Raw genomic sequence first — 13,072 nt, forward strand, 5'->3', positions numbered from 1 at the left:
ATCACTTATAAGTGAAAATTAAAAAGTTTTATTTTAATTGATCTATTAAGATTTACTTTAAGTTTAAACTAATACATTTAAGATAAAAATTAATACTTTTAACGTTAAAATTAAATTTTTTTTTTCAAATTTAGAAAAATGTCATTTTTATTTTACAATTTTTGACTTTTAGATCAAACCGTATAAACAGTTTTAGTACAAGACCGTCCCTCCCTTCGAGTTTAGAAAATTTTAGTTTCTAATTTCTTTTATAGAGTTGCGAACCCGCAGCTTTTATTTTGAATAGTGAACAGGAACATAAATCTCAAACCTCAGCACCAAACATAAACCCTAAACCTCCAATTCCTCGTACTCAAAAAAAAAAAACACACACAACAAGAACACAAAATTTAATTGAAAAGAAATTCGAATAGAACTCAATACTATCAACAATGGCTGCACCAGAAGAAGAAAAAGCAGGTCTTGAAGCCATATACAAGCTTAAATCAACAGACCCACCGTTATTTCTTGCACCAAATTCCGACCTTTCTTATTCCACCCGCATAGCTTCTCAATATCTTTTTACTTCCCTTAAACCATACACTCCAAAATCCCCTTTTGATAAGCTTCTTACTGATGGTTTTGATGCTGAGCAGATTTGGCAACAAATTGACCTTCAATCTCAGCCTTTGCTTACTTCTCTGCAAAGAGAAATCAGGCGTTTTGAGAAAAATTCAGATCAAATTTTGAAACTTTTTAGGGTTTCTGATGCTAATGGGGTGTTGGATAGAGAAATTGAGAAAAATGGGGAGGTGAGTTTGGGAGAAGACAGTGAGAAATTTGATAAGTTTAGTGATGATTTTGAAGATGAGGAAAAAGAAAATGGGGAGTTAGAGGGTTTGGAAGATGATGAGGATTCTGATGAGGATGAGGATGAGGATGAGGATGAGGATGAAGATGAGGACGAAGACGAGGCTGAAGAGGATGATGATGGGGTGCCTGAGGTTGAAGATGATTTTTTGAAGATTAAGGAATTGGAGAAGTATTTAGTCAAAGAGGAGGAAAGGGAATATGGGTCTGAGAAGAAAAAGGATAAAAAGGGTAAGAAGAAGAAGCAAAGGGATAATATTGAAGAAGATGACGACGATGATGCTGAGGATGAAAATGAGGAGGGGGATGAAGATGGTGATGAGGTGAGAAGTTTTTTTTATTTTTATTTTTATTTTTTTTATATGTCTGTTTTTATTGTGTTAATTCATTAATGCCCATGGTAATTGTGAATTAAAATATGCGAATATAGGCCATTGGGCAAATTGGATCCTTATAACAAATTAGGTAGCATATTAGTTTACATGTTTTTTCTATCTCTAGAACTAGGATTCTGATACATTTTGTTTGAGTTGGTAACATGTTTTTTTTTTTTTTTTATCTTACTAGCTTGTTTATCATGTAGCTTCTTATGTTCGGGGAAGATGCTGGCGATGAAGATGATTTTGAAGAAAACATCAGGTTCTTATGTTTCCTCTACTATTTTGTGTGTATATATAGAATATTTACCCTTTTAGAAATAGGTCAAAAATGTTGGCAATTCATAAAAGAATGTCTGAACTTGTATGGAACCAATGGTCTTACACTCTTACTATATTAATGTTTAACTGAATTGGTTTTATGAATCGCTCATATTAGTTATATTGATTATGATATTACCAGAGATCTGTGAAATTATTGTATTTGCGGAATGTTGTGTTCCTCAACTGCTCCCTTTGTAATGCTCATGAGGTGTTGACGAGCTTTTTTTTTTTTGTCGTTGATTATATTATAACAACCGCCTTTATCTACTTATCAAATATTTTTGCTTGTTCATAAAAATATTGACGTTTTCTGCAGTTTGCTAATTCAGGGAATTTTCATTGGCCTTGGAATTGGATTAACATTTATGAAATTTTCATTCATAATGTTAGAAAAGATGTTCATCGATGTGTTTGATTGATTATTAGCCAAAGTGAATGAAATCAATGAAATCCCGTATGGACGCCTCCACCACCGGGCTAATTCATGTGATATAAGTGTAGTTAACATAACCGTTGCACCTTACTATATACATCTATGTGCTATATGTATTGTTAGCATAACTGTTGCACCTGTTATGATCCTCGATTCCATGCTATATAATTGTTGGCTGTGCCTTAAGTCTGCATTTCACACTTTTAGATATGAAGATTTCTTTGTCCCTGAGAAGAAAGTATCGAAAAGAAAACAGAAACGTGCAGACAGGTCTGATGACTGGGAGATGGAGGTTGAAAATGTTCGTTATGCTAAGGATTCGAAGATGAAGGCTGAAAATGTTGATAGTGCTGATGATTCTGAGATGGAGGATAAAGATGATGCTGATTCAGAGATGGATGATGACAATGACAAACAGGTATTTGAAATGTTATGTTGTTTGTGAAATGTCTCATTATGTATTTATTGTTAATAATATACTTTTGCTATCATTTTTGTAGAACAAGGGAAACTTGTCTACTTATGAGAGGGAGCGTGAAAAGTTGCAAGAAAAAATAAAACAAATGGAAGCTGAAAACTTGGCTCCAAAAGATTGGACAATGCTGGGAGAGGTAATTACTTTGGATTCTACATATTAGAATTGATGTTATGTAACCTAGTTCTGTCATTTTTAGGCATTCATCTGTCTGGTTATTCTGAATAGATATCTGCGTCCAAGAGGCCGATGGATAGTGCATTGGAAGTCGACCTTGATTTTGAGCACAATGTTAGACCTCCTCCTGTCATAACAGAAGAGGTGACTGCATCTCTAGAAGAAATTATAAAGAAAAGAATAGTTGAGGTAATATTTTCTGAGTTTGGTTTCATATTTTGGCAAAATTTTGTTTTAATATTTTTTTTTGATTTTTTTTGATAGATTATCTTTTATAATTTGATGTACTTGTTACAAAATTGAATGCTGAAGTAATAAACATTAGTTAATTAGTATCTGCAATTCTGCTGAGGAATCGTCAGTATACTTGCTGTGTACGAGTGTTTTTGAAACTGAAACTTCTATTATAAAATCGGACGATTGGATTTGTAACCTCATTAACGATTGAGAATGGTTGATTGAAGAGGACAGAACATGATTGTTTCAAAAATTAGTGAAACTGTTTGTTACCTGGTTTGAATTCACCAGAAGCTTGCAGATCCTAACAGCAGATTACATGTTTATGGAGACTTGCCCCTTCATGTGTACTGAAAACTTGTAAAGTTTTTCAGAAACGCCTGCATCTGATACCTAGACGTGTACCCAAGCCCTTCACCAGTATTATATAAATGACTATTGAGTGTTAGTTATAATTCATCTGAGATATACATAACCTTGGGACTTAGGAGACTCCCTAGTCCCAACTGAAAGAAACGCAAGCAATGCTACTATGTTTATACATTTTCAAGAATTTTTATACATTTGCAGAAATTTTCTTCTTATACACTCAAGCTAATAGGGTATAGTTTTGTTAGTGGCGAATGTCTCATGTTGATTTGATTCATGTAGCCGACCCTTTATTGTAGGATTATGGCTTTAGCATTGTCGTTGGAACTCTATATTATAATGATTATTATGAATCTGTACTTTTGTTTATCTGGAGTTATTTTTGATATGATTTGTTTAATGTGAAGTTGTCTCTCTGTGCTCTATATACCATGTTTCATCTGGTCCCTTGCGCACTATTGAAATCCTCATTTGTTGGTTGCTTATTGGTTGTCCTAAGCACTTACGTTTTGTGTTTCAGGGACGTTTTGATGATGTTCAAAGGGCTCCTAAACTTCTGTCTGCACCTCCCAGAGAAACTAAAGAGCTGGTTTGTTTTTTTACCTATTCATACCCTAGATTTTCTCAAAGATTATTTGTAGTTATTTTTTGCTTTGCAACTGAGCTGCATATCTTCTGTGCATTTGCAGGATGATAATAAGAGCAAGAAAGGCCTTGCTGAAATTTACGAGGTTAGGTCTTGTTGATGAATGCTATGTTTCTGAAACTGTTTAATTGTATATGACGCTTGAGCAAACCCTTGTACTTTTTTTAAAAATTGTATATGACGCTTGACCAAACCTGTTCTAAAGAGATTCCACTTCTTATGAGACACTTTAATGAATATTTCCAGGAAGACTATGCTCAGCAAACTGGCCTTATTTCGGCTCCCTTGTCTGTAAATGATGGATTGAAAAAGGAGGTATGCATGATTTAGTACCTACTTCTAATTTGCTCAGTCAACTGTTCTTCTATGCTCTTCGTTGTTTAAATTTGCTCTTGGTTGTGCTTTTGTAAACAAGGGGTTGCAATTTCTTCCTTACCCTCACTTTATTAATATACTTTTCTTCTTTTTTAACCTGATTTCCTTTCTGCTTAGTGATTAGGATGCATATGACTTGATGTTTCCATGTGAATGTTTGGAGGGTAAGAGTTATCCTAGTTACATGAAACATAATTACAGCAGTCTTGATTCTTAAGGTAATATTTATTATCATGACTTTTGAGTGGAGTTTGGAATGATAATATTGTGAGTGGAATACATCAACTAGTTTGGAAGTCTAGTTATGCAAACATCAGATATCTGGTGTCAAAAATTTCAAATGTATTCTCTATAAAAACAACACCGATCCCAAATTCCATTCATCAGTGATAGAAATACATAATGCATCATTGACTCAACTTTGATCAACCACCTTAGATGATTCAACTTGATTAAACCTTTCCTCGGGGTTTGTAGATTCAAGTTTCCCAGTTACCTACAACGGAGGAGCCCCCTCCACTGGCCAAGCGGCCATGGGTATAATGCACTCTTCGGACAATAGGGATTCATGAATGGGCGGAAAGAATTGATCAAAAATTTGCAATAAATCTAAGTATTTACTAGCATTAGGTAATTGGAATTTCGAACATCTAAGCTCAAAAGACGCTTTGCAATCCATTAACTTTGTGTTTTTGTAGGTAAAGATCTAATAAACCTCACATACATCGCTATTTTTGAAACTCAATCATTTTATTCTTGTAAACCTTTCATCTCAAGTCACAATGAGATTAAGAATGTGAGGAGCAGACGGGATATGCTCAACTTCACCATCCAAAACTGTACCACCTTTGCTACTTTAAAATATCCTCACCAAATACTAATGCCCGCATCATTTGAGCTAACATTGTTAACCGCTATGATGAACAGCCTTGGGATACTCCATTCAAGCTAGCAATTCAATCGATGATGAGTGGTTAAATTGACTAATGGCCTATTGTCCATTTGGAGACAAATACGGGGAGCATACTTGGTGGAATAGCTTTTCATACTTCTTTTTCTAATGCAGAAAATGATCCCTTGCTAGTGTCTAAGACGGAAAGGTGAAATTTGGTTGTGCAATTGGCATAAGATAGTGAAAACACTCACATATAATGAATCCAAAAACATTTTATCCATTATAATTTGGAAAAGCTTTGTGAGCTTCCTTGTGCTCACACTTTCACTATGTGAGTTTTCCCTTTTTGCCTTGCTAAAATTTTAACCCTAAGCATTAGCTTTAGTGTGCTCACTTTTTTAGGATCGTAGTCTTTGTGAGTTACCAAGGTTAGAGACGTTATATGTAACACGAATTGAAGTGTTTTTTTTTTTTGTGATATTCGTACTACCTTTAATATAACCACAGACCATACTAAAATAATTAAATATAGTTCTTCGCCATCAGATCTCATGAATGTCTCATTATTTTCAAAATCTTTAGTTTGTTTAGTTCTCAAGGAACAAAGTCTATGAGATTCATTTGTTTAAGAGCCAATGTTCTTTATTAGTATTCGGGTGATTTTTCAATATAGTTGTACATAACCACAAACCATATTAAAATTACTAAAAGCAGTACTTTTGCATGTGAACATCTCAATTCCATTCTTGTCAAATTCGATTTATAGTTGGGTAAAACCCAAAATTCCATATGTCATAAAAGACTGCCCATAGTTGGATTACTGATATTAATTTTTCCTATTCAGGGACAAGACAAAATTAAGTGTGAAATTCAATAAGAAAGTGAAGTCATCATGGGGCAAAAGTATACATTAGTTTTTCCTATCATGAGAAGTAGGTTGAAAATGACTTAAATAACGAGAAAAATGATATAAAATATTGGAATTTTCAATAGCATTAGAAACATATTAGATATGAATAGTGAAAGAGAATATATGTAAAATGGTCATTGAAATGATTTTGTTAGTTGTAAATCAGAATTAGAAGAACTTGAATAAAATAAATTTGTTAGTGACAATTCTCCTTGTTGAAACAAATCGTTCACATTGTGGGATTAAGGATTTAACATTGTGGTAGGACCAGCTATACTTATTATTATACATCATGGGTGAGAAGTGTATATATGTACATGTATTTATGTGTAAGAGATTGATATATAGAGAAAATAGGGTGAATATCTTTTTGTTTTTCTTTTCTTTGCCTGAAAATAATATGCATCTACTTTAGTTGTTAGTTTATTGTTGCTCACTTGTCCACTAAAAAATTATCTTTCTCCTCCCTTTTTTTTATTTGGGTTGGCTAGTAAATTTTTACCGAAAAGAGGGAAAAATATCTTCTAAATTGAGAAGAGATGAATGGTTTTTTTAAGAGGGGGGAGGGATGTTGCACAAACACATGCATTTATATATTAAACACTTTCTTATTAAACTTGTTGCCAACACGGATTATCTATATCATGCTAATCCCAAAAGCAAAATCATAAAAACTAATAAAGAAGCTGAGGAATGATAAAAGTTATTCTCTAAGAACATTGATATATGGAGAAATTTTAATGGATGATAAATGATTACATTGCACATTTTATTGCAGAATTCGTCAATCTATGCCAAAAAACAATTTAAAACGTTATAAATTAATTATACCTTAATGATTTGAACTTAAATAGGTGGAGTATTTGTATGAAATTATTTCAACACTTGTATAATACCAAAATTAGAATTTGATGTATTTTGATTGCTTTATAGTGTCATTTAATAAGTAAAAGAGAAATTCATTTTAGGTAAAGATATTGATTATAATTATCACATGCTTTTAAATCTTCTTAACGTAGCTGTTATCAAATATAGTTTTGAAAAATTTTAATATTTTCATAATTTTTTATGGTAATTGGCAGATCTAATTCCTAATTATTTAAAAAGATTTGCATGAATAATGTTTATTCATAAATTAGAAGATTTAATATGAATTGATTGAAAAATCATTGATAATCAAGTAAATCAGTTAAGGCGAAATAGCTCAAATAAGATATTCATTCTAGCGACTTGTTTACAAAACCGTCTAAAAGACTGAACTTTTAAATGTTAATTATATCATATGATATTTTACAAAACCGTCTAAAAAACTAAACTTTTAAATGTTAATTAATCCTCCAAATCGAAAAAGTTCAAGCATTCTCCGTAAATTCATTCAAGGTAAGTGGGTTTTCTTGAAAGTTTCAATCCTGGGTTCGTGGAATTTCAGAAGGGCGTTCTTGCAGATTCATATTCGTCTGTTCGTGATTTTTTTTTTTTTGACTTCAAAGGGTTTTTGAAAGGTTTGGGTAGTCTTTTGTTTGTGTTTGTGTTTTCGAAAGGTCTTTTGTTAGTTCTCTTCTGGCATTCAAATAGATATCCAGTAGTTGAAATCAAACGTTTTTCTTCTCACCTTCTACCTGCATTTTCGCTGTTATTGGACCAAATTAAGGCGCATACATTTTAAATCAGGATCTGAAGTTTTTGAACTGGGTTTTTTGGTGAATCTTAGAGAAAAATCGACAATACACTCACGATTTCTTGCTGATTTTCGTTCTGTTCTGTTCTTCAAAATCTCTGGTAAGATCTTTGGTTTATTGTTGCCTCCGAATCCAGTTTTCCGAGGTGAAAGGTTTGGTTTCTCTAGGGTTTGCCCTCCTTTTTTCGTGCTTTGTTTTTTCTTAGATCTTTTTTTCCTGGAATTTTAATTATTCAGCTTTTTTTTCCGCGTGTTTTACTGATTGTTTTTTTGCTTTGCGTATGTTTTGTTTCAAGGATCTGTTGTTTTGTCGGAATTGAAAAATCTAAGGGTTAGGGTTTCAAATAGGAGTGGTCTATTATCCTTTGATCTGTTATCATATCTTGGAGTGTTCTCATTCGTTTGAAAGGATTGTTTATTTACTTAGTTATTTAGTGTATCTTTTGTTTGTTGTATTGATCTCTGTTAGTTGACTTGACTGTAACCTTTAATCTTAGTCAGTAGTAGCTGAATATAGAGTTAAGAAGTAATTATGGCACCTGAGGTCAGGTCTGAGGAGAGGGTCAGGGGGGGCAACATAAGCAGGATCTAGAACTAAGAGTGGGGACTTGGAACATAGGTACCCTAGAAGCCAAGTCGTTGGAGTTGGCCAATGAGCTTTCTAAATACAGGATTCATGTAGCGTGTGTACAAGAGACTAGGTGGAAGGGGCAAAAAGCAAAAGGTATAAAAGGATATAAGTTGTGGTAGGCAAGTCTGGACGGCAGACGTAACGGGGTTGGCATCCTAGTGTCTAATGATATCCTAAAGCATCCATTATCAGTGCATACGGGCCTCAAGTTGGTCTTGATGAGCAGGTGAAGTGCGAGTTCTGGGATAACCTAGGAGACCTCATGAGAACTATCCCGGAGGATGAGAAAGTTTTCTTAGGAGGAGACTAACGGACATATAGGCAGAGATGCAGACAACTATTACTTGGTACATGGACGGTTTGGTTTGGGGACAAGGAATGAAAGTGAGGAGAATTTGCTGGATTTTGCGCTAGCAAAAGAATTGGTTATAGCAAACTCGATCTTTAGGAATAAAGATGAGCATTTGACCACATATAAGAGCGGCGGGCATGCAACCCAAGTTGATTATTTCTTAATGCGCAAGGGAGATCGGACCTCATACTTGGATTGTAAGGTGGTGTTGGGTACAGAGATGCCCACCCAACATAGGCTTTTAAATCTGGTTTTCAGGATGGGTAGGAAAGATCATGTGGGGGAGACTCAAAAGGGGATATGGTCACAACCCTGTCAAGCAAGATAAGTTTATTGGGCTTCCCAAGTCAGTCAGAGGATGCGAATGAAATGTGGGTGAACATGGCTAAAACCATTAGAAAAGTGGCAATGAAGACCTTGGGGGTGTCGTCGGGTAAACCAAAAGTGTTCAAAGAGTCGTGGTGGTGGAACGAGGAGGTTGTAAAGAAGATAAAGGATAAAAACAAGAGATTTAAAGAACTTATGGCATGCACGGAAGAGGAGGATAGGATACGAAAGAGAGTGAGCTATAAAGAAGCAAAGCGGGCGGCAAAGAAAGCGATAACGGAGGCAAAAAACCGTAGTTATGAGGACTTGTATCCGAAACTTGATATCAAAGAGGGGAAGAAGCAGATTTTTAAGTTGGTAAGGACTAGGTCGAGGCAGCGGCAAGACTTAGAGGCAGTGAAATACATCAAGGATGAGGGAGGACAAGTTCTCTTGAGACAAGAGGACATCAAAACTAGATGGCTCCAGTATTTCTCTCAGCTACTCAATGAGTTTAGGGGGCCAAAGGAAGAGGTTAATCATATTTCTGACGTCCAAAAACCACTGGAAAATGGGTCAACGAGTGATATTACCATAGGAGAAGTGGGACAACACCGGTAGGTGAACCAAAGGTGTCCATTGGTAAAACAGTTGTTAAAGGTACGACCAAGTACAAGTATTTGGGATCGATCATTCAAAGGGATGGGGAGATTGGCGGAGATGTAAATCATCGTATTCAAGCGGGTTGGCTCAAGTGGCGAGCAGCCACCGCGGTGCTGTGTGATAGGAAATTCCCAAGCAAGTTTAAAGGAAAATTCTACCGGACGATAATCAGGCCTGCTTTGTTATATGGGACCGAATGTTGGCCTGTAAAGAAGATTTTTGAACATAAGATGGAAGTTACAGAAATGCGTATGCTGAGGTGGATGTGTGGGCACACATTGATGGATCGAATTAGGAATCAAGAGTTTATGGACAAACTAGGGGTAGCCCCTATTTCTGTTTCTGGGAAAATGCACGAAAATAGATTGAGATGGTTTGGACATGTGCAGAGAAAGACTCTCGCCGCCCCTGTGAGGAGGGTAGAAAGCATTATAATAGAGGGTAAGAGGAGTCGAGGAACACCCAGGAGAACTTTGGATGAACAAATAAAAGTTGACTTACGTGAGTTAAACCTCTCCGAGGGCTGACTAGGGATAGGGGTAGTTGGAGGCGCCATATACATGTTTTAGAATATTGGTGTCCTCGTAGGTTACCTCTTTGTGTTCCTTAGTATTAGGCCTTTATTTATCTTTCTCGTGTAGCTATGTCTCCGTATCTTGCTCGAGCCGGGGGACTCATTTGGCCGCGCTCTCCTTTATGGGTATGAGTTGTCGCCGTCCTTCCCTCTCCAAACCCTGTCCATAGTTTTTTTCTATGAGCGGGATACACTAGGTAGGATGATGATGATATATCATATGATATTTTATATTCTTGCATATAAGGATATATATAATTGCATCACTTTAAAATCAATTTTATATACATCTCCATTCTCACACATCCGTGCATACTATACTACTGTGGTATAATGTGATAGTAATAGCAAATATTTCCTCGGTCCCTCTCGTTTTGCACCACTTTCCATTTTAATTTGTCCCAGTGATTTTACACTCTTTTCTTTTTTATCAATGGTCCCACTCTTATTCTTTTAATCTCATCTACAATCACACAATCATCATATCATACAATCTAATAAAAAGATTGTAAAATTCCACATGGCATTCTTATTGTAACTTGCCAAATGTAATAATTCTTACCAAAGTTAACGTCAACTTATTTCTTAACATATATGAGTAGTATATCCTAATTAGATATCTTTTAAATTTTTTTGGAATATTATTTTTTTTGAATTTAAAAGTAATTGCATAAGATTTTCAATTAAAGTTTATAAGAATATATATTTGCTTTTTTATGTTGAAATATTTGCTAATTAATAAAGTTTCTTCATAAAAATTTTAATTTCTAAAATATTTCATCACGAAACAAAATATACATGATAATCAAAAATTATTTTGAGAATGAATAAGAATCATGATGATAACATGGTTAGAAGATTATCATATGCCTTAAAAAGTATGAGAACTTTAATAATACTTATATTAATAACCAACTTTTTCTATTAAGAACACTATATATTCTAAAATTCTCTATCTATTTTATATTTATATAAACTTTTATACTAACAACTTTGTGCGAGTTTCTATACTAGTACTATATATTACCTTTTTAATGGGTTTGTAGGGTTTGGTGATGTATTAATGTCATTTCACTTCAATTAAGTGTTTGATTTAAGATTTAAATCTCTTTCTCAGTAAATACTCACCTATATTGGCCTGCTCCTTAGTCCTTCCTGATGATTTCCAACTTCTTATAGTGATTATGGTCAATTATTGTTTTTTTCTCAGGCTAGTGATCTGTTTGAAAGATTGTGCCTGAAGCTGGATGCACTTTCCCACTTTCATTTTGCTCCCAAGCCGGTATGTTTCTTTTGGCTCTATTCTACTGTCTAACCCCTCCTTTCTTCTGTAGGCCGAGTTTCCTGTCTTTAATCATCAATTGGCCGTACAGGTTATTGAAGACATGTCTATTCAGAACAATGTTCCTGCTTTAGCCATGGAAGAGGTAGAAGTTTTGCCACCTGTTTTGTATGTTCTTAAGTTTTACGTTGACTTGGCGCTTACTGTTATCTGGTTTCCCTGCACAGATTGCCCCAATAGCTGTTTCAGATGCAGCTATGCTTGCACCTGAAGAAGTGTTTTCTGGAAAAGGAAATATCAAAGAGGAAAATGAGTTAACAAAGGATGACAGGAAGAAACGAAGAGCCAAGAAGAAGAGAAAATTCAAAGGTACTAAATAATAATTTCCAATGTTTTTTATGCTGCCCCTTTGTGGCATTCTCCCTCGGTCGCTACGAAATTCTTAATTTCACCTCACCAATGTTTGCTCTTTGGATTGTTATCTCGAGGGTGAGAAGGAAAAGTTCAAATTTTATTATACTAAATTTATTAAGAGGACTTTTGTTTGGGATATTAACATGTAATATGTTCTTACTTGGATTTTGCGAATTTTAGCTATAAACGCGAAAAGGACAGCAAGAAAAGCAGTTGATAAACCATCTCAAACTAATGCGGAAGGTAACTTTAGCAAGTGATTGGTCCAATTGAGATAACAAAGTGTTGCAGAGTATTTAACCGACATTTGCTCGTATCTGTGCAGGCAAGGAACAATGGCAATAGGAATAGCAATCTGCTTAGACTTCAAAATGATTCATTAAGATATAGCCATGTTTAACTGTCGATTGTACACGGTTCACAAAATCAATCTTCCATAGACATGCCGACCCTAATTCTTTATTATCGAGGCAGCATTCGCGACTAGTTGAAGCCACATAAAGCAGTGCTCTGGTTTCTCACCTGTGCAAGGGTATGAACAAATAATTATTTGTTTAAGAGCGTCATGCGCAATTTTGGAGGGTTTTTTTTTTATAGCATTTTCTGGAAATGTATTGATAGTTCATATTTTGATATTTCTCATGTATAAGATGGGAGCTCTATATAGACAATGGTTCTCGTTAATTTTTTTGCTTTGTATTAATCAACTAGTACTCTAATGGCCTGTTCGGTTAGTGATACTAAATGGTGGTAATGAGAATGAATTATAGTGCAAATTTTATCAAAAGTTTCATATCATTCTCATGGTAATGAAACTTTTGATCACAAAAAAGTTTTTTTGTTTACAAATTTTCATTACTACCTAATACCACCTTCCCCAATGGTAATGCATTGGAATGAATTTTATAAAGAAAATGAGTTGATTAAAGTTGGACAAGCATGGCCATCACGATAGCCAAGAGATTTTTCAATTAAAATTGCATTAGTTTTTCATTTTCATTACCATCTTTTATTACCACATACATGGACCGTAAATTTTATGGGTTGATGATAATCACAACTAGAATAATTTAAAATACAGCAAAGGTGCTAATTTGGGGTAGAA

The 13,072-nt window shown here is 34.6% G+C and overlaps 1 protein-coding gene across 2 annotated transcripts; it reads left to right on the forward strand.

Moving 5' to 3' along the window:
• Positions 1-243: 243 nt before the first annotated feature.
• LOC130803559 (M phase phosphoprotein 10) lies at positions 244-12,651 on the forward strand. Of its 2 annotated transcripts, XM_057667727.1 has the most exons (13): positions 244-1,172; positions 1,433-1,488; positions 2,191-2,401; positions 2,484-2,594; positions 2,687-2,824; positions 3,762-3,830; positions 3,931-3,972; positions 4,134-4,202; positions 11,482-11,553; positions 11,645-11,698; positions 11,781-11,922; positions 12,148-12,210; positions 12,293-12,651. In XM_057667727.1, the coding sequence occupies exons 1-13, from the start codon at positions 432-434 to the stop codon at positions 12,310-12,312; spliced, it is 1,788 nt and encodes a 595-aa protein (XP_057523710.1). In that variant the 5' UTR covers positions 244-431; the 3' UTR covers positions 12,313-12,651. The 2 variants fall into 2 exon arrangements, with proteins under 2 accessions (XP_057523710.1, XP_057523717.1); XM_057667734.1 differs by lacking the exon at positions 11,482-11,553 and having other exon boundaries at positions 256-1,172; positions 11,606-11,698.
• The last annotated feature ends 421 nt before the right edge of the window (positions 12,652-13,072 follow it).

Source organism: Amaranthus tricolor, chromosome 2 (assembly GCF_026212465.1).
Source record: "Amaranthus tricolor cultivar Red isolate AtriRed21 chromosome 2, ASM2621246v1, whole genome shotgun sequence".
Lineage (NCBI taxonomy): Eukaryota > Viridiplantae > Streptophyta > Magnoliopsida > Caryophyllales > Amaranthaceae > Amaranthus > Amaranthus tricolor.

Excerpts from the sequence above, each read along its gene's own strand:
- LOC130803559 (XM_057667727.1), top strand. The coding sequence starts at position 432 with ATGGCTGCACCAGAAGAAGAAAAAGCAGGTCTTGAAGCCATATACAAG. Across the intron at positions 4,203-11,481 it reads ATGATGGATTGAAAAAGGAG|GCTAGTGATCTGTTTGAAAG; the intron begins GTATGCATGATT and ends TTTTTTTCTCAG. Across the intron at positions 11,699-11,780 it reads CTGCTTTAGCCATGGAAGAG|ATTGCCCCAATAGCTGTTTC; the intron begins GTAGAAGTTTTG and ends TTCCCTGCACAG.